This window comes from Prionailurus viverrinus, chromosome F1, assembly GCF_022837055.1.
Source record: "Prionailurus viverrinus isolate Anna chromosome F1, UM_Priviv_1.0, whole genome shotgun sequence".
Lineage (NCBI taxonomy): Eukaryota > Metazoa > Chordata > Mammalia > Carnivora > Felidae > Prionailurus > Prionailurus viverrinus.
Window position 1 is genome coordinate 10,871,529 of NC_062577.1, and position 23,472 is coordinate 10,895,000.

The following is a 23,472-nucleotide window of genomic DNA, read 5'->3' on the forward strand; positions in this document are numbered from 1 at the left end:
CGATATAGATATTAGAGGATCGGATACCGACATTCGATGTTGACTAGGCACAGAAAATGCATTTTTCTCCCTTGTTTTTTCCCATTAGGCAAGTGTTGACGCTCCATGTCTGGGTGTCCTGGCAGCAGAACTGTCTCTTCTGTGTTGCCATAATGACGTCTCAATCACACAACAAGCATCCTTGGGCATGCATCACCTCCTCTGCATTGCAAAGTGTCAGAACGGTAAGAATGATTTACCATCTCTTCTAAGGGGTACTACAAATTGTCCCTAACTATTCGCCTTGTGGGTCCCAAGAAGGCTCTATGTCTGTAGATTTCTAAAGCCTGCCCCAACATCTACAGCTCCACTTTCTAACACGCCTTTCATAATCTTTTTAGAATGATCAAGATATGCCAATCATGGTTCTTCAAGATCTATAAAGTACTATACTTGGATTAGTGTTGGGTGTTAATGCTGGGGACAGGAATGCTGTGGGGAAGAAGAGGAGAAAGAGAAGAAGTGGTACCAATGGGACTTTTTAAAAAAGGAGGTATATTTTCCCCCTCTAATGGGGCATCAAATGGAATATTCAGATTCTTGCTTCAGGGATGGGGGAAAATTAGCCACCAGCAGTAAATGCTGCTGTGGCCTGCCTAACAAAGCATAAAAGCAAGTCCTGAAAGTATCATACTATTTCCAAATAACTTAGAGAAAAGATTTACCCTCCTGTAATACATGACTAAATGTATAAATATAAACATACATATATATATATATATATATATATATATATATATATAATTGTGTGTAAGGCATTGAACACCAGATAACAAAGGACAATGATTTATGAGAGAGGGAAACAAATAAACAAAATGAGGTGGGGTCTACAGTTGCTTGAGCTTACCACCTAAAGTAAGTTTGTAGACTGCAACCCAATGGTGTCACCAAGAAGAGACAGAATTAGGGATCCAGAGAGGTCATGATAGCTAGAGCTCACAGGTCTGAGGGCCAGAGAGGAGTGCACAAAGAGCTCCAGAGATTTGCACAGGGTTCTCCTTATTCAGGTATGTAGTGGTCAGAACACGCATGTGAGAGGATGCATGGGTGGCTCAGTTAGTTGATTCTGCTCAGGTCATGATCTCATAGTTCGTGGCTTTGAGCCCTGTGTCGGGCTCCACACTGACAACACAGAGCCTGCTTGGTATTCTCTCTCTCTCTCTCTCTCTCTCTCTCTCTCTCTCTCTCTCTCTCCCCCTCTCTCCCCCTCTCTTTCTGCCCCTCCCCCACTCATGCTCACTCTCTCAAAAGAAGTAAATAAACTTAACAACAACAACAACAAAGAATACGAATGTGAAGGAAACTACCTGAGGCCAGGGGAGAATGTTTAGGGAGAAAAATCCAATGAACTCGCAACGGCTGGGAATAGTGCCTATGACGATAAGCCAACATTTAAAACTTCATAATGCACAAGTAATGAGGAAGAGTACTCAAAGGGTTTTGTTTCATTAGAAGGAAAAGACAATCTCTAGACTACATTGTTTTAGTGCCACTTAACAGACCTTAAAAATAAGATCTAAAAAGATCAGGTTATCTCCAAATACTTTAAATGTTAATCAGAATGAAGCTCAAACCTACTCCTAGGAATACCAATATTCCAGCAGTCAACAACTTAAAATTCACAGTGTCCAATAATAATTATTACACTTGCAAAGAATCAGACCACAGCACATAATGAGGAGAGAAATGAATCAAAACTGACCCAGAAATAACTCAGATGATATAATTCGTAGAAAGGGACGTTAAAACAATTGTTATAATATATTCCAATTATTTAAAGAGTCCAAGAAAAAGATGAACATGTTAAGTAGAGACATAGAAAAATTTCTAAAAGACCTCAATTGGACGTCTGGAGATTAAAAGCATAATATCTGAGGTGAAGAACACTCTGGCAAAAATTAACAGTGTAATTTTCAAGAGGGCCAGAGGAAATAAGACACATTTCATTCACAGGAACAAAAGTAAATATGACAGTAAATTTCTAATCAGTAAAAGCCATAAACAATGGAGCAGCCTCTCAATGTCCGGGGGGGAAAAGGCAATCTAGAATTCTTTAGCCAGCAAAAATTCTTTTAAAAACAAAAGTGAAATAAAGACATGTTTAGATATACAAGAGCTGCTAGAATTCATTGCCAGCAGATCTGCAATAAAAGAAATATTAAAGGAAATCCTTCAAGGAAAAACATCCAGGTGAAAATCTAGATCCGCATAAAGGAATGAAGAGTAATGTGTTGCAACTACGTAGGTAAATATTCTGTCCTCATTATTTAAAAAAACTTTTTTAATGTTTATTTAGTTGAGAGAGAGAGAGAGACAGAGAGAGACAGAGAGAGACAGAGCGTGAGTGGGAAGAGGGGCAGAGAGTGAGGGAGACACAGAATCCGAAGCAGGCTCCAGGCTCTGAGCTGTCAGTACAGAGCCTGACATGGGGTTCGAACTCATGAACTGTGAATTCATGATCTGAGCTAAAGTCGGATGCTTAACTGACTGAGCCACCCAGGCGCCCCTTCTCATTATTTAATCTTTTAAAATGATAACCAACTGTTCAAGGCAAAAAATAATAATGTAAAAGCTATATGACAACAATAGAGGCTTGAAAGAGGAAGTAGGATTACTTTTTAAGGTTCCTGCAAACAGAGTGTGACATGTCACTTAACGAGTAAACTGTAATAAGTTAAAGATGTGTAATATAAACCTTAAAGCAGCCTCCTAAATAATATAGCCAAGAGATACATATAGTAAGCCAAACTGAGATGTAATGTTTTAAAAACTACTTTAAAAGAAGACAAAAAAGAGGAAAAATAGAAAGAACAGATGGGAAAAATAGAAAACAAATAGTGAAGACTTAAAGCCATCTAGAGTAAATGTAAATATTCTGAACACCTCCAGTGAAAAGGTGGAGATTATCAGATTGGATAAAAAGCAAGGCTCAACTATATGCTGCCCTATGAGAAACCCAGTTTAAATGCAAAGCCATAAATAGAATAAAAGTTAAAAGTTGGAAGATAACACAGTAACACTAGTCAAAAAGAAATTAGAGTGGCTGAGTCAATATCAAAAAATATATATTTCAGAGCAAAGAATGCTTCCAGGGAAAAAGAGGATCATTTCATAATGATAAAGGGGTCAATTAATTAATAAGACAACAATGCTAAACATGTATGTCCCTAAAATAAAAAATTTATAAAAATTAAAATACATTAAACAAAAATGGATAGAGCTAGGGGGCGCCTGGGTGGCTCAGTCGGTTAAGCATCTGACTCTTGATTTCAGGTCAGGTCACCACCTCAGGGTCATGAGATTGAGCCCCGCAACACTCTCCATGCAGAGCAGGGAGTCTGCTTGAGACACTTTCCCTTCCTCTCCCTCTGCCCCCACTCGCTTGTGCACATGCTCTCTCTAAAAATAATTTTTTAAAAAAGGATAGAACTACAAGGAGCAGATGTACAATTATAGCCAGAGAATTCAGTATCTCTTTCTCAATAATTCATAATCACACAGAAAATTTTTAAGGATATAGACTTGAACCAACTTGACCTAATTAATATATAGAGAACACTCCACCAATAATGGAAAAACGAACATTCTCCTCAAGGGAAAAACAGAAAACTTACCAAAATAGACCACATTCAAGCCATGAATCAAATTTTAAGAAAGTATAAAGTCTTTAATTCGTCCAAAATGTATTCTCTGACCAAAATGGAATTAACCTAGAAATAAAACTAGAAAGATACCTGGAAAATTCAAAATATTCGGAAACCAGGTAATCCACTTCTAAGTAACCCATGAGTCAAAGAAAAAGAAATAAAAGCAGAAATTGAAAGCATTTTGAACTAAATGAAAAAATACCTACAAAGAAAAGGCCAGACTGTAATGTTCTAGCAAACACTTAAATGTAGAAAGTATTCCAATCCTACCCAAATTCTCCCAGAAATGTGAGAATGAGGAAACACGCCAAATCATTCAAGGAGGGCAGCAACATTCTGATACCAAAACCACATAAAGACATGACAACAAAAACAAAAACAAAAAACTACAGACCAATGTTCCTCACGAACATAAGTGCAAACGTTTTTAAATAGATCCGCACATATATGGTCAAATGATTTTTGATAAAGAGTCAAAGGCAATTCAATGGAGAAAGAGTAAACATCGATAAATGGTGTTGAAAAATTGGTTATGTATCTATGCCAAAGAGAAGAACTTTGATCTATATCTTATATGTAATGCAAAAGTTAATTCAAAATGGACCCATAAAACTAAAACTATGAAACAAGAAGTCCTTGTACCTTGAGTTAGGCAAAGATGTCTTAAACACAACACCAAAAGCATGACCTATACATTTTAAAAGTGAAAAATTAAGTATTTCTGCTCTTTGAAAGACACTGCTAAGAGAACAGATAAGCCACAGACTGGGAGACAATATTTGCAAGTTACATATCTGACAAAAGGCTCACACCCAGAATTTAAAAATGAACACTCCAAACTCTGTAAGAAAACAGACAACCAAATTAAAAAATGGTAAATTTGAATTTGAATTACTGAGTCATTTCCCCGAAGAGACACAGATGGCAAAGACACACATCAAAAGATGTTCAATATTTGGTCATAAAAGACGTGTAGCTTAAAAACTGCCCAAGATCCCACTACATATTCATTAGGATGTCTCAAATGGAAACTCTGACCATACCATATGTTATTAAAGATGTGAAGCAGCTGGGACTCTCACGTTGCCAGAGGGAGCGTGACATGGTACGACAACTTTGGCAAACAATTTGGCCGTTTATCCTAAAAAGATAAACACACTTCGACCAAATGACCCAGTCATTCCATAACTTGGGATTTAGCTAAGAGAAATGAAAGCAGATACCCAGAGCAAAACATGTACACAAATGTTGACAACACCTTTATTTGGAAAAGCCAAAACCCTGGAAACAACCCAAATGTCCATCAATAGGCAAATGGGTAAGCAGACGATGGAATAGTATTCATCAGTAAAACAGGAATGATAACCTATACCTATACCTATACCTATACCTATACCTATACCTATACCTATAACCACTTGGGTGAATCACAAAACAGTTTCGCTGAGGGCAACATGCGACACAACAGAAGAGTGCATCCTATATGAATCCACTTATCTAAGATCAGAAAGTACACACTTGTCAGAAAGCCAATGACGGAAAGCAGACTGTGGATGTCTTTGGATCAGGGGTGGGTACAGGGGAGCAGGTGTGGTGGCGGCAATGAATATGATTGGGTTTTTTTTTTTTCGTTTATTTATTTTTTTTATTGCAGTAATGTTTTTATAAGTATATAATATACATATATAAAAACTTACCAAATTGTACATTTTAGACAAACTGGATGTCAATTATATCCCTATGGAGCTGTTAACAAACAAACAAAAATCGTTACAAGTTACCTTCTCTGGAACTAAAGACATCAGCACCTGAAGCTTTCACTGAGAGCTCCTGGCTTTCCTGCTATATGACTTCCCAGCTCTTTGCAAAATGCCTCCAAGTCTGGTCTCCTATCAAGAAACCCTCCACCTTAGCGACAGCTTTTCCAGGGCGCTGAATGATGCATTTGATGGCCTAAATATATTCAATATCTGCTGAACATATTAAAATGATCTATGTCTTTCATTCGTATTTCACAGAGGCCTCACTTAAACACTTTATAGACTCTGAGTCTGTGCTGTCATAATATCTGATGTGATCAAACTGTCAGCAGAGAGTTAAATGTTCAGAACACTTTATATCTCCAGAATCGGATAGGAAGGAGAAATTGGAAACAGCAATGTCATAGAAGGAACTGATGATCAACAAAAACCTTAAACTCTTTTTCTCAATACAGAGGACATTGAAAAAACTAAATCCACAAAGTATGAGAAGCATGGAAATCACTGCCTCCTGTCTCCATCCTCCGTACAAGAATTTGTACCCAAAGTCTTGCAACGAGACAGAGCTAAAATTGCCCAGGTAACTTACCCCCCGCTTTATCCAATGGCTTTTCTTTCATGTGTATTATTACTTTTAGTGACAACTTCTTTCTTCTTTCTTTTTCTTTCTTTCTTTCTTTCTTTCTTTCTTTCTTTCTTTCTTTCTTTCTTCTTATGTTTATTTATTTTTGAGAGAGAGACAGAGAGTAAGCAGGGGAGGGGCAGAGAGACTGGGAGACAGCTCAGAGCCTGACTCAGGGCTTGAACCCACCAGGAGTGAGATCATGACCTGAGCGGAAGTGGGATGCTTAACCGACTAAGCCACCCAGGAGTCCCTAGTGGCAACTGATTTCAACAGTTTCTATTTTTAATAAATTTTTCCATGTTTTTAAAGTTCAGTGAAGCATAGAGTAAATAATATGTAGAGTGTTTGCCTTCATGATTTGCATCTCTATGAGTAAGAATGATGCCAAATATTCCTGAATATAGCAATTTATATTATTTTTATGTAATCCTTATAGCATGCACATGAGGTATTTTCTAGTTTTATACTTCTTTTGTTTGATTAATAAGTATGTCACTAAAGATGGGGAACTCTGGTTATTCAGCAAAGTTAGTAGAGTCATCAATCAACAGGCTTTTCAATAGTATTATAATTTACTCAGCAAACATCAAAATAACTTGCTTTAGATTTTGTTTTAAAACACCTATTAGGGGTCCCTGGGTGGTTCCATTGGTTAAACATCCAACTCTTAATTTGGGCTCAGGTCATGATCTCACAGTCGTGAGATCGAGCCCCACATTGGGCTCCGCACTGAGCGTGGACCCTGCTTAATATTCTCTCTCTCTCTCTCTCTCTCTCTCTCTCTCTCTCTTTCCCCCTCAGCTCTTCTCCCCTGCTTGTACTCTCTCTCTAAAAAATAAAAACCTTATTAAAACAAATTTTAAGTTGAAGTGATAAACCTCAGTACCGCGTAAATAATTTTTATACTGACCCCAACCCTTGGGGAAACCTATGGGGCTCTGTATACTCCCTCACTTTCTTCAAGGTACATGGGCTTATCCACACACTTGCGAGGTCACCCAGCTCTGCAGCCTAGGTTGGGCTGTCTAATACCTGGCCCTCTAGCCACACACATGGAGCCAACAGCTCAGCACAGTTGCTGGGGACGCCCTTCAAGGCTAGCTCATCTCTGGAAGTGGGAGAGTCTTTTGGTTCCTGCTAAAAAGTACATACGTGAAGCAGTGTCTTCTCCTCCCATGGCCGAGGGGATAGAATCGTGTGAAGCTGAGATGTGGAAGTGATACGCCTTACATAACATAGTCAAAAATACTGCATAGATGTCTTAAATATGCACCGTAAATTTGAATTTGAATTACTGAGTCATTTCACCAAACAGACACAGATGATACTGCATTTTTCCAGAATCAAGCATTTATTCTCACCCACCCCACACCTCAAAAATCACGAGCCTGGTTGACTATGAAGTTATCCATTTACACGAAGAAACCAAGCATCTAGAATTTATTAGAGGGGCACCTGGGTGGCTCAGTCGGTTAAGTGTCCAACTTCAGCTCAGGTCATGATCTCACACTCCATTAGTTCAAGCCCCGCATCAGGCTCAGGGCTGACAGCTTGGAGCCTGGATCCTGCTTCGGATTCTGTGTCTCCCCCTCTCTCTGCCCCTCCCCTGCTCATGCTCTGTCTGTCTGTCTCTCTCTTTCTCAATAATAAATAAACATTCAAAAAAATTAGAATTTACTAGAAAGTTCTTCTACTTCCTTCCATCCTCCATCCAGTGCCCTGGACTCGGGACTCTGAGTGCCATGATTAGGCTAATGAGTGGATGGGCAGCCTCCTCTGAGCCTCTTGCAAGCGGTTCATAGTTTTTCATTTCTTCCTGGCCTGGCCCCACAGCTGACTTATCCAGATGAAAATATTTGAGCCGCTTTAAAAATCAGAAGAAAAAAATAAATAAATGCAATTCCACTTGAATTCTAGTCATCTCAATATCACCACACTTGTGAAATATGACTTTTAACATTTTTGAGTGAAGGAAGAGGGCTAGAACTGCAAAAATGCCTAAGGCCCCCCCAAAACCACGTAGCGGTACCTGGCCTCTGGGCCTGGAGCTTCAGCGGTCTTTCTTATGTTGTTGGTGGTCAGCCCTGAGGTCATGGCTCTCCTTTTGGTTTCAGAGTGTAGGACAAACTTTAATGCCGTCCTTGCTGACTGACTTTGTGTGGAGTCTCCTGATGACACTGTCTTCACCTAATTGTGTAACTGCATTCAAGGCGTCAACCATACTGAAACTGACTCTGGAGTATCATGCCCATAAGGTCACCATGGTAAGACACTTGACAATGAGTAGGGGGCACGGAGTTTATTCTCTAACTTTATTCTCTCGTTGCCTTTGTTATATGCTACTTCTTTTCCTATGTATTTCTTGTTATTGTTCAACACGTCGCTTTGATCAAATGAGGGGTTTTTGTGTGTGAAATATTTCAAGCATACGGAAAGTGTGGAAAACAATGCATGAATGTTTACCTGCCAATCATACCAAATAATAACATTTTTACCACATTTGCATCAGTTTTTTTAAAGAAATACATTAATAACTGTAGAATAATGCAGATATAATTGAAATCTCCTGCGTAGCCACTAAGGAAAGTTTTCAGGGACCCTCAGCTTGCTGCAGGCCTGACTATATGATTTGTGGGGCCAAGTGCAAATAAACGTGGGGCTTCCTGTTCAAAACATGTGCTATTATTTAAAGTGCCATTAAATATACAATCATATGTCACTAAATTCTACTCCTGTAACCAATATTACACTATATGTTAACTAACTAGAATTTAAATGAAAACCTAAAATATATATACAGTCCTATGAAGTTTTTCCCCCCTTTCCTCCATGGTCTCTCTCTTTCTCTCAATTTGTCATAGCATTTTTATTTTCTACTTAATGTCTTTAAGTTAAAAAAAAAAAACTAAAATTTTAAAGTAGCACAAATTTTACCAGCCGTTTTTACATCGTGCCATGCCATTTACAGGTGAAAACACAGAAGTGCTTAACTCAAGAAAATAATGCAAGTGACAGCTCATACACGAATATGTTTTCATTCGCACCAAAAGAGTGGAAGCAATACACAAAACTAACTCGATTGTTTGTATTTCATTTCTGACATTCACACTTTCTATAAACGCCTTCTACCTTCAGCTTATTGATGAGTCATCATTTTCCATTTAAGTGGTTGAGGCTTCAATGAATGCTTATCTTATACGCGCTGTGATTTCCCACTGACTGCTACACATCTCGGGTCCACTGGAAGTCTGTGCACTTAGACTGTGCACGTTGCATGTGAACGGGACGGCACACGGGAGCCACAGCCACCAACTTCCCGGCTCACGTGCATGCTCTATGGTCCCATGGGACTTCACTTCGAAAACACAAGCTCAAAAATAAAATTATTTCAATATTCGAGATGGCGACAGCAAAGCTCTGAACTTTCTAAGTGCGGAACCCTGTCAAATGCATAGGTCACATGCTCATGAAACCAGCCCTGATCTGATGGTGACATGAGGGCTGAACTCTCAGTTTCTGGTGCTGACACATGGTGTTATTTGACTGAAAATAAACTGAGAGGGGAGCCTGGGTGGCTCAGTCGGCTGAGCATCCAGCTTCAGCTCAGGTCATGACCTCACGCCTCATGGGTTCAAACCCCATGTCGGGCTCTGTGCTGACAGAGCTTTGGCTTCTGTCTCCCTCTCACTCTGTCCTTCCCCCACGGGCGCTCAGTCTCTCCAAAATGAATCAATGTTTGAAAATGTTTGAAAAAACGAAAAAAGAAAATAAACTGAGAGCTCATACTCAAATTCAGCGAGCAGGAAAGGGGAAGTAAAGCTTTCTATAGAACTCCCAACATGGCTACATCCAGGAGCATTCCAGAAGGCAAGTTGGACCAAGGAGAAAGCTGGAGGGCGACAGTCATTTCCTTATAGATTAAGCTCTTCTCTCATGTGGTGAGAAAGAGAGGGTAGATAAAGCCATACCAAGGCCCTGGAGGGGAAGAGGAAGGAGCCCAACAGAAAACTAGACGTGAAAAACTAGCCTCTGCAGCAATAAAATCATTAAACAGAGAGAAAGCAACTGAACAGAAATGGGGTTCAGCAATTCATCGCTCCACCCAAGCTCCCACAAACAATTCAAGTACTGAGTACAGTGGATTGTCATCTTAAACAGGGCTAGGTTCTAAAATCAGTTATAATGGGAAATTGTGCATAGTTAAAATTATCCCTGGAAACCACTGAAACTGCACATGGAGTCTGTGGGTTTCCAGTCTCTAAATAACCGTAACACAGCAAGTCTTTTCTTGAGAATGAAAGCAGATCATTACAGCACACTTGCGCATACAGTGACATAGCTGGCTTGTTGTAGGGGGTGCGCTGCCTGAAAAGGAACGGGATGAGGAGAAAAGGGGATGAGAGCGCCTGCGCTCTCTCGCCGTCTCTCAAAAATAAGTAAATGTTTTAAAAAATGTCTATGGAGAAGAGTAATGTTTAATTGTCTCCCACTTCGTGCTCCCCTTGGAGCATATATGGCGGAAGGAATGTCCTGCACTCTTAACACTTCGCTTATTTTTTTTTCTTTTTTTTGGAGTAGAGGGCTGTGCACAGATAACTAACTGAATTGTACATGAGGCAATCGCAATGGGATGTAAATTTATGTCAACCAACATCTCAGCTTATGATCTCTGAGGAGTATTTCCAAATAAAAAATGCAGGCATCCAGGAAGATGAAAATTGATGTTGAATCTACAACCATTAGCTTGAGACAAATTTCAGGTCTAACTAGAAATCTCCTTGTTTAGGAATGCATAAAAAGGGGAAAACATTGAACACACATAGGACTTATGAATAAAATTTGCAAGCTTATGACTCAGTGTTTACCATTCTGGGCCATTCTTCCAAACACAGTTTCCCCATTCCATATGCATATTCAAGTCTTCTTTAATTGCCAGAAAGTTTTTAAAGTATACAGTTCCATTGTTTTTCTGTTCCATTATTTTGACTTCCTTCTTTTTTTTTCCATTTTTTTTAATGTTTATTCATTTTTTGAGAGAGAGAGAGACAGAGCATGAGTGGGGAAGGAGGAGAGAGAGAGAGAGAGACAAAATCTGAAGCAGGCTCCAGGCTCTGAGCTGTCAGCCCACAGTCCAAGGCGGGGCTTGAACTCATGAGCCATGAGATCATGACCTGGCTGAAGTCGGACGCCCAACCAACTGAGCCACCCAGGCGCCCCTATTTTGACTTCCTTCTTAAAGGACTTGAATTATACACATGTTTTCTACACTGAGCCTATTTGTTTTATATAATGAAGCCTACCTTCCCCAAATAAACTTTTTAATGGGTATTTTGGGGTACCTGGGTGGTTCAGTCGGTTGAGCGTCCGACTCCGGCTCAGGCCATGATCTCGTGGTTTGTGAGTTCAAGCCCAGCTTCGGGCTCTGTGCTGACAGCTCAGAACCTGGAGCCTGCCTTGGATTCTGTGTCTCCCCCTCTCTCTGCCCTTCCCCTGTTCATGCTCCGTCTCTCAAAAATAAACATTAAAAAATTTTAGTAAATAAATTAAAATTTAAAAAAACAGTTATTTTTCCACTATAGTAAATAGATAGGCTTCTTCTCATCCAAATAAGTATTTTACATTGTGTAGTCGCACACGTGAATATGCTTTCCTCTAGTGCGTATTTGTGTGTAGATTGCTGCCGTAGCCATTCTGAAAAGGACCGAATTCTTACATCCAAGAAATGCCTTGGTTGACAGGTTGCCATGGAACAAGAGGCACTTGTTTGACCCTTGAAATTACTTTTCCAGGTGTCTAAGATTGTGGATGCTATTTATAAGAAACTGCGTGAAAACTCTTCTCATGTGATGAGGCAAGCTATGCTGCGGGTCACTACCTTGCTGACACGCACTTCACCAAAGAAGGTCATCTTTCAGCTTATGGATTATCCAGTTCCAGCGGACGAGTAAGGCCCCCTCACCACTTCCTACAGTGCTTTGTTCCCAGTCTCCAGAATCAGACAGAGCTAGACTCGGGCTTCTTTTTTTTCTCAAAGAGGGTATCTATGTTTGTAACACACAGGACGATCATAAAGCTTAAATAAGATCATACATGTTATTCATATTCTTGTACGATATCTACACAATACTATAGACCACTGACAAATGATCATCGTCACTATTTTTTATCTGAGGCTTTAAATTGTGTTCTGCTGCATATACCACGGGAACAAATCACTCCTCAGAGTGATGATGGACGTTTTCCCCATAAGTAATAAAACTTATAGTGCTTTTTTTCTCACTTATGAAGAGCAGATGGAAGGCATTTCCACCTGCCAATAAAATAATGAAACATTAAAAATTCCCAGATATAATGGAGAGTGCCCTGTTACTTACATGTTTATCTGAAATCCATGATCCAGGATCACAGAAAATATTAAGGGGAAAAGAATACCAGTGTGAGCCTATGGGACAGTATGAGCCTAACACACATTAGACGAGCAGAGTAAGGGACATCACTCCATTTCTACCTTGAGAAGGTACCTTGAGAAGGAAGGTAATACTTCTCTACTATTAGTGTAAAAGGCAGGAAGTCACATTACGAAAAGGATGCAGGCTTTGGAAACGAATCTGAATTCCTTCCCAGCCACACAAGTTTCTAAATTCCGTGATCAGATTTCCCTGTCTGTGAAATGAGGAAAATTCTTTTTTATCTGTAAATCAATTATTGTGGGTTAAATGAGTTAACATCTGTAAAAGGACATCAAAACTCACAAAATGCCAAACCAATTATATGACTGACTTTCTTTTTCCAACTGAAAGCTTGTATTTATTTAGGAGGTTTAAACTCACAAAGTATTTTACTACCTAGAAAATTCCTGGAAATTAAAAATTTTCATAAGACTCAGCGTTTTCTCATTCAGGAATTAAGCACCCCATTGTATGTAAAATATTACCAGTCTTTGAGCATTTTGTTGAAAATGGGTACAAGTTGCCAATGAATCCAGTACAAACGATATGAAATGAGGGAGTACAGAAAGCAAGCATAGAGTCAAGTGAACTTCATTAAAATAGTCACCAGCAGGGGCGCCTGGGTAGCTCAGTCTGTTAAGCATCTGACTTTGGCTCCAGTCACAGTCTCACGGTTTGTGAGTTCGAGCCCCGCGTCGGGCTCTGTGCTGACAGCTCAGAGGCTGGAGCCTGCTTTGGATTCTGTGTCTCCCTCTCTCTCTGCTCCTCCTCGACTTGTGTGCTCTCTCTCTCTCAAAAATAAACATTAAGAATTTTTTTTTTAAATAGTCATGAGCAGATCTTGTGTATCTAGGTGGGGGCTGAGGCAGAAAAGAGTGGGATTTAGAGTTGAGCTACATCAGACAAACAGAAGAAATGTCTGATCGGTTAGAAGGTATGATCTGAGAGGTAAGGGAATGAGACAGACCATGTGAAACTGATGTCCATGTGGGTCTAAGCTTGGTTGTAAGCTGAGCCCCAGAGGCAGGAACAGTTGAGTAACGGATTCTAAAGAGCTGGTATGTCTCTGTTCCAGGGGACCAGGCCCCCCCTATTAGGAACCTAAACTCAGAGAGACTGAGCAGTAGGATCCAGAACCCCACATGGATTGACAAGGTATCAGGAATGTACCCACACAGAGATGTGTAGCAGTTTTTAAGATGAGCACTAGTAAAAATAATCTTGAAAAGTGGCTAGGTGTGCAGAGGGAGGGAGGGGACTGGAGGTAGAGAAGCCAGGGTGCTAGTGACACCTGTGCCACTAGAATGTGTGTGACCTTTCACTAAAGGGCCCACCCCCCTGAGCTCAATTTTTTAAATCTAATTTGTTTTACATTTTTTAATGTTTTTATTCATTTTTGAGACAGAGAGAGACAGAGCATGAGCAGGGGAGGGGCAGAGAGAGAGGGAGACACAGAATCTGAAGCAGGCTCCAGGCTCCGAGCTGTCAGCACAGAGCCCGACGCGGGGCTCGAACTCACGGAGTGTGAGATCATGACCTGAGCTGAAGTTGGACGCTTAACCGACTGAGCCACCCAGGCGCCCCTAAATCTAATTTTCTAATATTTAAATTTATATAGTTAATCTTTACTTAGTATTTCTACCTCTTTGGTTTTTTTTTTAAGTTGATATATTTATTTATACATTAATTTGTATTTCCATACCAGTTTTTTAAATATTCTGTTATTCCTGGACAAACGAGGTCACAAGATGGGAGGACCAGAGTACGGAGTGGGGAAAGCTGATCAGTTCTTGATACTGAGCTGGACAGATATTTAAATATGGTAGAAAATCACGGCGCCTGGGTGGCTCAGTCAGTTAAGCGGCCGACTTCGGCTCAGGTCATGATCTCGCGATCCGTGAGTTCCAGCCCCGAGTGGGGCTCTGTGCTGACAGCTCAGAGCCTGGAGCCTGTTTTGGATTCTGTGTCTCCCTCTCTCTGACCCTCCCCCGCTCATGCTCCGTCTCTGTCTCTCAAAAATGAATAAACATTTAAAAAAAATTAAATGTGGTAGGAAATCAACTTGCAGACGTGCAGACTGTATTTTCCGTAAGATCTCACGGACACTCTTCCTCTGTTTTCAAGGACAAGAGACTTAATGAGATCATTTGGAAATGAGCATGCCAGTTTGGTTTAGACTTGTCTGTGATCTCTTTGGTATATAAACATGTAAAAGAAAAAAAAGACTTCGATTCATGACACTGTATTAAGCAGGAAATGAACAACCTGATTCTCATCGTGATGGTTGGGTGGGGGGTGGGGGCTGTGTTTGCAGCACTTTGATACTGATGTGGCACGCGGCAGGTTCTGAGTCAAGCGTGGCCCCTCATGTGCTGAAAACAATCTTATTGATACTGAAAGGAAAGCCTGGGGAAGTGCATGCTAGCCTCCCGGAAAGAAGACGTTTCTCTCTCGATACTACTAATATGATGCCTGTAGCGGTAAGTAATACTTAAGTATTAAGTACTAAGTGCTTCCTTGTCCTGGTGTTGTTTTTCTGATCATGAAAATCCCCATCTTCCCACGGACTCGGTCATACTTCTGGACACTGTCCTCTTCTTCATTCATTCATTCATTCACTCATCCAACACATATGTATTGAGCGCCTACTGTATGCCACACCTCGACCAGGAAGCATACATTCCGGTAAAAGACACAGACAATGAACAAAAAACTGTGTTATGTATCAGATGACATAGAGCTGAGAAAAGACATAAAGTGATGTGAGTAAAAGAAAGTGACAGGGAGTTTAGGAAGGTTGGTCAGGGGAGGGGCCTCTGCTGAGGTGACATCTAGTCAGAGAGTGAAGGAGTGATCCTTGCAAATACCTGGGCAAGAGAGAAGAATATCCAGACAGAAAGACAAAAGCCCTGTAGATGGGAGCTTGCCTAGTAAGTGAGTGACTCCAAGGAAACTGAAAGGAGAGAATGGAGCAAGGGCGGAAGTTTGGAGATGGTCTCAGAGACTAGCCACCGGCTAGACTGGATAGACTTTGATACGCATGTGAAGCCCTGATGTCATTTGCGCCCACCATTTTGTATCTCCCAAGGACTAAACTCACCACTCCTGGGAGTAAATTCTAGTCTTACAGAGACATAATGGGAAACAAAATGGGTAGCGCTCCACAAATGTGAGGTGGTGGGATGTGTTTCTCTGATGTGGCAGGTGGGTGTTGCAGTGGTTCGTGGGCCCAACGACTGTTAGTGATCTGGCCTGTCTCCTCTTAACCATCTCACTGGCCTGGATTGTTGAAGCACGGGAAGGACCTGGGTTATTGGTAGGACCATCCTTCATGGCCACATATGAAGGGGACACTGGGAAGTATACTGTCCTTGGGAACCAGCTTGCTTCCTCCAGTTTGGCACCTAGGGGGTTGTTGATAGTACTTTGAGAGTTCATTGCCATAGAATACTGGGCATAGTTCCATTTAAAATGGACTCCATAGCTGTTAGGGAATGAATGAATATGCATGCACCCTCCAGGCTGCCTTCAGGGGGTTGCAGGAGGGATTGCAGTGTTCCTCCCTTCCCCCTCACTAAGGCTGACTAGGTTTAGAGGCAGATGGCTACATTCTTGACTTCTTTTTCCTTCCCTTGTAGGCATCCCAGGCCCTGTGCACATTGCTGCCTGTTGGTTCGTACAAGAAAGCAGTGGCCCAGTTTTTCCCCCAGCTCCTGATGGCCCTCATGCTCCAAGTCTTCTACATCAGTGAACTGAGACTGGTGACAGAGGACAGGCCGTTGTGAGATTGCAGTGGTTATTTCAGAGTCAATAAGAAATAAGCTCCCAGCTGTCAACTATTTCTAGTCCCTCGGGTTCATGTGGAACTCCTTATAATCCTACGCAATGCATTCATTTATTACAGTTTTCTTTGTGAAACTACCCCGGGTACCTAGAAGTGAGCTAGCACCCTCCCTGAGTGTATGTGGCATGTATAAAGAAGCACCCCCACTTTCTGCCACAGTCGGAGCGGGTTGGGGGGCACCAAGGGGAGAGAGAGCAGGTAGGAGCTTTAGAGCCAAAGCCAGGCCCATGCTAGCTCTGCCATTTACTCCCTGAAAGTGATTTCTCGGGGTAACTGTACGTGTGAGATTAAAATAACGCGTGCAAATGTGCTTTATGAACTGTGAAGTTTTATGATTGGTGATGTGACGTGTGGGCTTAAGAGGGTACACATTCTGTTCATGTAAGGTAAGATTCAGCTGTTCCCTTTCACCCAAGGCGGTACAGTTAGCTTTGCCCAGGGAAATCTGGACCCACTGCCTGCTATTTTCCCGCATCAGGGGTGGACTTCTAAGCCAGGCAAAACTCCAAAGCACAATGCATCCCATTAAGATATTTAACCCATTCTCCGTCTTTCAAGCAGACATGCACCAAATCATCCCACACAGATGAGAATGTATCTATTTATTTAAAGCATCTGAAGAAGAAACCCTGCGGACACTTTCAGCAAATTATCACATCATTTAATATTTTGTGCTAATAACCTGTTAAGCTAACAAATGACTAAGCTGCTCCATGATTAATCCCAGATTTTACATGCCACCATTTCAATTGAACCCTCAATCCCATGTACTGTTAATCAGGAAAGACGGAGAGCACTGAAAGTTGGTTTCCTTTGAAACATCCCCTTTCCCCAAACCAGCATCCTGCCCCAGACAGAATGAAAAGGCAGGTCACATGAACTTCACTATGTGAAGGCCACTGTCAAGTGGTGACTCGGCTCTTCTTTGGGGCCTTAGCTATGCCCGGGATGCCCTGAGAGTTCTGCTGAATTGTTCTGGACTGCAGCAGGTGGATATTGCTCTAAAGAAAAAGAATTGCTGGAACCAGTTTTCCGAAGAGCTGTTTCACCATCAGGGGGTCTACCTTATTGCCAAGTAAGAATGGGGGCTCTGCACAGGGTTCTCTGTCTCTATCTCATCTTTCTGTCTCTGTCTCCATCTTTCTTCAGTGAAGCCACGTGTGAATGCCATCAATATCCACTCCAACTTCCCAGTCTCTCCTAAATTGCCCTGAATTGCCATTTGATTTCTAATTCTTCCCTTATTTTGAGGAGTTTATTACTTATTGGGATAGTTTTCCCTTTCCTTGTCCTCCTACTTGATGATAAAGATACCTAATCATCCTCCCTCCAAAGAGCAGGTTTCTCTTTCAGATATGGAGAACCAGGTAAATTTACTTTTTCTTTCCTCTACTGTTAGCTGATTCCCGCTCTGCAGGCATCAGACAGTTATGGATGTGCTCCCACTTTAAAGAGGTTCAATAGAGGGGCGCCTGGGTGGCTCAGTCGGTTAAGCGTCCGACTTCGGCTCAGGTCATGATCTCGCGGTCCGTGAGTTCGAGCCCCGCGTCGGGCTCTGTGCTGACTGCTCAGAGCCTGGAGCCTGTTTCCTGTTTCCGATTCTGTGTCTCCCTCTCTCTCTGCCCCTCCCCTGTTCATGCTCTGTCTCTCTCTGTCTCAAAAATAAATAAACGTTAAAAAAAATTAAAAAAGAATACTTAAAGAGGTTCAACAGAAATATGTTCTCAATGAGACAAATTTGGAAAAGCAGGAAAGAGAAGTTTGATTTTTCTTGTACCAGAGGTTTTTTTTTTTTTCTTTATAGTTAGCTTCTTAGTGAATAGCAAATTTCTGATTATAGGGATCATATTTTCTGATCAAAAATCAAGATACATGGACTTGACCACATAATAGGCCATTTGAAGTTGTAACAACTCAGAAAGTACAGGCTCTATGGTCTCCGGGCTTTTGCTGCATTTCACATGGCATATTATTTGCACATAGATTTCAGGAACACATCTTATTTTATAAAAGTATGATACATCTGCACCCCACAAGTGGCCACTAGTTAAGAACCACAATATCCTTAGTACTTTTGGATCTTCTTACTCAAAGTGTGGTCCACAGACCAGCAGCTACGGCAGCACCTGCAAGTTATGAATAGAAAGCAGAATGGGATCTCATAGGACCCACTCCAGACCCACTGAACCAGAATCTGCTTTTTAGCGAGATCCCTGGGTGATTTGCATGCACGTTAAAGTTTGAGAAGCCCTGGTGTAGAATGCCAACCCAGAGTCTTCAAATGAAACCTGTCACGTCAACTTTCCCAGGCCTGCCACCACCCATCTGATCCAGACCAGTGTGTCAGGACAACCATAAGCCTGGTCACTGTCCAGAATGGCTTAGTGAATCAGGACTCACCACCTCTCCTCCCGAGTAACACACGATAGTCCCAAACTCTCCTCTTCATTGTATCGTTCCAAGGAAGGACTTGGTCTAAAACCATGATGGTGACCTATGCAGCCATCTTGGATTGCTAGGGTATTTATTTTGCGCTATTTGTTTTCTCTCCTTTTGGTCAGGCAGGAAGGAGCTTGCGGTATTATAGGGCATTCTGTTACGTGGCACAGGAGGGGAAAGATAGGAAAAGGAGTGATGTTAAGGAAAGAGACATTGTCAGTGATCCAGGTATATATAATTCCCTGGAGTCTGCATAGAATTCAGAATGGGGATGCAGTTTGCCTTGGACTAGGGATTAGAAAAGATCTTTATTTTTACCTGGGAGTACAAAATATGAGGATAATGCTTCTCTCCAGCATACCAGTAGCATTTGCTGATGCAGGAAGAGTTTTCATCGTCTTTGCTAATTCAGTGCCTTATTCTCTTTTACAGAACCCTCAGTGAATACAACTTTCCACAGTTTCCAGAGACTTTGCAGTATCTCTACAAGCTCTCAGTGGAAGGTCCTAGACGGTCAGAAGACAGTGTCATCACAGTAATATTCTTCACTGAAGTGAGTTTTATTAGGAGACTGAACAACCAGGTCCTCTTTCCTTACGCAAACTTAAGGCAACACTCCAACCTTTTATCCCCCTCTCTGAATATTGATTCTTATCAAGGGTTAAGACAATGACGGATAACTTTAGTCGTTTCCTAGGAGATGTGGATTTGCAAAGACTCAATTATTTTTGTAGTCGTATATCTCTGCATGCTTGTGAAAGTATATCAAGGGATAATTGAGTTTACTTAAAGATAGCAGGTAGCATCTGGGAAATGAATGATACTTCAGACTGGGGGGAAAAAAAAGGAACGGTCCAAATGACTGAGTAAAACGAAGATATAGAGCTACATTAATTTGTGTATAAATATCTACCATAGATTGTAATACTATACTAGAGTCAAGCAAATTGAGGAAGTCCTTTGATTTCTAAAAGGCAGGTAGAAAGTTGTATAAGTTGAAATTATCTGAGTCAAATATAATTTTTCCATAGAGGTAATATATAATGAAGTACTGGTCTAAGGCACCATATTAAATATTCTCAAAATTTTGATGTAATTTCAAACATCATAGTCAGTGAAACAGTTAATAAACTATAAAATACTATATACTACCTACTTCTAAAGCCTTTAGAAATATACATAAATCAGTTTAACTGAACATTGCGGTACCAAATCACCAATGGTTTCAAACTTGCTTGATCCATTTGAATCTCTCATTACTTTTATTATACGATTCATTATTTTCATTGTATTGGCCTTTAAGTATATACAAACATTAAATAGGCCTAAATAGGACATACATAATTGCTCCTATAAAATGATACATTCAAAAGAAATTTACAAATGACCTAAGATTTATTTATATTTATAGATAGAAGCGTTATTACTGTGACAGACGATAGCGAAACCTGATTGCCTGTCTAATCATGAATATGGTGCTTACTGCTATTGGAGATTGGCAGGCCTGTCCTTCCAGGAGCTGAGTAATGACCACATTCTTCTACTGCTTTCTCTAATTGAAGCTTCTGGGCAATCCTCAACTGTCCAGTTGACTGTGAGGTGACGTGGCCTTTAGCTGTTCTGAGTGCACAATCTATGTATTTTACCTTAGTTTAGTCTTGTCAGCCAGCAATATTTAACACGGTACTATTGATGCTTATGACATTTATTTATATATGTTATTTCTAATTTTCTACTGATCTAAGTAACCATAGAGTTAACATGTTTGTGCCTAAATCTTCTTTCTTTTAGTATTTTAGCTTACTTCCTTCTAATAGATTCCAAGTATCTGAAATGATAACAGAAGAGTATAAGCATTCTCAAGGCCAAGGATTTTTATTGCTAGACTGATTTCTGGAAGGCTCCCGTGCAGTTTGTGGGTGCTCCCACTGCACTCCTGCCATTATTGATGAGTTTTCCAATTTCAGAGGAGGATGTGATTTGACTTGTCCTTAATTTTTAAATGTCTCGAGAGGTTGAACATTTTAAAACTATAATTTCTATAATCTGAACAATCCGATCTCTTCTTTGCCCGTTTGCCTATAAAAGTCTTAGTGTTTTTCTCAATGAATTGTGTGATCCTCTGTCGCTGTGTCTCTCCCTCTCTCTCACACAACACACACACACACAGAAATTTGTGAAGGATGTTAAGTATGTTATACATTTAATTATAATGCCTGTTGATAATCGGGGCCCAGTTTGTTGTTTGCCTTTTAATTTTGTTTGTGAAACGTGATTTTTTTTAAAATTAAGCATTAAAAATCTGTGGCTGAAGAATTGACAAATATTCATTTATAATCTATTCACATTTATATAAATTTTTACATGTAATGTCGTTTCCCATGAAGTTTATATGGTATACCATGAAGTAGGATATAACTTTAGTTTTCAGTGAATAATTAACTTCTGATTCCAGCATCATTTAATTAATAAGCCTTAAATTCACTACTCACTGGTGACAGTACCTTCATGAATTCTATTATTAATTTCATGTACATACACACATACACACAACACACACCCATAGTAGGGTCTACCCCGGATTACACTGTTAGGTTCCATTTATATTTTCACTCCTGTGGAAATATCACAATGGAATTATGGCAATTTGCAATAAAATTTAAAAAAATTTTTTTTTGTTTATTTTTAAGAGAGAGGAAGAGACAGAGCATGAGTGGGGAAGGGGCAGAGAGAGGGGGAGACACAGAATCTGAAGCAGGATCCAGGCTCTGAGCTGTCAGCACAGAGCCTGACGCGGGGCTCGAACCCACGAACCATGAGATCACGACCTGAACCAAAGTCAGACACTTAACCAGTCCTGAGCCACGCAGGGGCCCCTGCAGTAAACTTTAATATCTTGCAAAACGACTTTCCCTACACTCTCTTCAAAATGTCTTTAGTCCTTCCTATGTATTTGTCCTTCTGGTTACATTTTAAAATAATTTTGTCAGGTTTAAAGGAAAAACACTTTCACTGAAACTATGCAGTTGAATTAAAGCTATGTGCTTCTTAGGAATCTTTACAATATTTCCACTTCTCTTTTTTTATTCAATATTTTGCCATTTTCATATAAGTCTTACATATTAATCTTGGAATTCTTACGTACTTTGTATTATTCTAAGCTGTTAGTGTAAATGTGGCTTCTTTGTTTTGGTTCTCAAATTTATCTTTATTAAGTATCATTTTGGGTACAGGTTTTCGGGTTTGTTTTGTGTTTTGAGATAGCTACCACCCAATATTAGAGTAGGTTCAGGTGTACAACATAGTGATGTACACTAGTACATCATAGTGTACAACATAGTGTACACATATGTGTACAACATAGTGATTCTATGACTCTAGCGTTGTGCTATGATCACCACATGTGTAGCTTTCACTGTGCAATGCTATTACAATACCACTGACTGTATTCCCAGTGCTGTATCTTTTATTCCCGTGATTTATGCATTCCATAACTGGAAGCCTGTATCTCCCACTCTCTTCCACCATTTTGCCCGTCCCTCTCCCCCTCCCTCTTCTTTTTGGCAAACATCAGTTTGTTCTCTGTATTTATGAACCTGATTCTGCTTCTTATTTGTTTATTTGTTTGTTCTGTTTTTTAGGTTCCACATATGAGTGAAACCGTGTGGTATTTGTCTTTCTCTGTCTGAATTATTTCAGTCAGCGTGATACTCTCTAGGTCCGTCCGTGTTGTTGCAAATGCAACATCTCACCTTTTTAATGGCTGGATAATATTCCGCTGTGTGTGTGCCACATCTTTACCCATTCATCTATGGATGGACACTTGGGTTGCTTCCATATCTTGGCTAATGTAAATAATGCTGCAATAAACATAGGGGTGCATGTATCTTTTTGAATTCATATTTTTGGTTTCTTTGGGAAAATACCCAATAGTGGAATTATTGGATCATATGGTATTTCTAGTTTTAATTTTTTGAGGAACCTCCATACTGTTTTCCCAAATGTGGCCTTTTTCATTCAATTTTCAAGCTCATTATTGCTGGGGATGTTCAGGAAAATTAGACTGTATTGTCTTAAATTCAGCTACTCTCCTGTGCCCTAACAGTAACTCTAATAATATTTTTGTTAATTCCCTTGCATTTTCTAGGTATATGATCCTGATGTATGAAAAATAAGGATACCATATTGTTACTTGTGTTCAAATTACTTTCCTGAATCATGTGTTTTTGCCTTGGCCTTTAAAGTTCCATTTTGTGAATTATCTGACCTCTCCCTTGCCCATTTACCCATTCTGATCTTGGTGTTTTTCTCAGTGAATGGTATAATTCTCTCTCTGTCTCTGTGTCTCTCCCTCAAATACACACATTTGTGAAGGATATAAAGTGATCTATGAACATGTACTTTGACAATAAATACATCCTTAGTGAAATATATTCTAAGGACAAAAAAAATGCTGTAAAGAAATATTCACTTTTACCCAGGAGGTTTATAGATACTGTATGTTGATGCTATAATTTTAAGACTATGGTATAAATTTTACAGCAGAAAGCAAGTAAGCAAATATATTAATACTGTTGGCACCAAGTTTTTCCAGGTGAGAGAAAGATGAGGCAAACATAAAGCCATAAAAAGCTAATATAAACTCTGTTATATTAGATTTGAACTGAAT

General features: G+C 40.2%; 1 protein-coding gene across 2 annotated transcripts in view; it reads left to right on the top strand.

The window, feature by feature from the left end:
- MROH9 (maestro heat like repeat family member 9) overlaps nucleotides 1-23,472 on the top strand; it is an 89,825-nt gene that overhangs the window by 48,865 nt on the left and 17,488 nt on the right. For both annotated transcript variants that reach the window (XM_047839697.1, XM_047839698.1), the window contains 8 exons: nucleotides 89-224; nucleotides 5,902-6,026; nucleotides 8,186-8,335; nucleotides 11,861-12,015; nucleotides 14,835-15,000; nucleotides 16,159-16,301; nucleotides 17,302-17,439; nucleotides 19,236-19,356. In XM_047839697.1, the coding sequence (XP_047695653.1) occupies nucleotides 89-224; nucleotides 5,902-6,026; nucleotides 8,186-8,335; nucleotides 11,861-12,015; nucleotides 14,835-15,000; nucleotides 16,159-16,301; nucleotides 17,302-17,439; nucleotides 19,236-19,356 (1,134 nt within the window). The remainder of the gene's footprint in view (nucleotides 1-88; nucleotides 225-5,901; nucleotides 6,027-8,185; nucleotides 8,336-11,860; nucleotides 12,016-14,834; nucleotides 15,001-16,158; nucleotides 16,302-17,301; nucleotides 17,440-19,235; nucleotides 19,357-23,472) is intronic.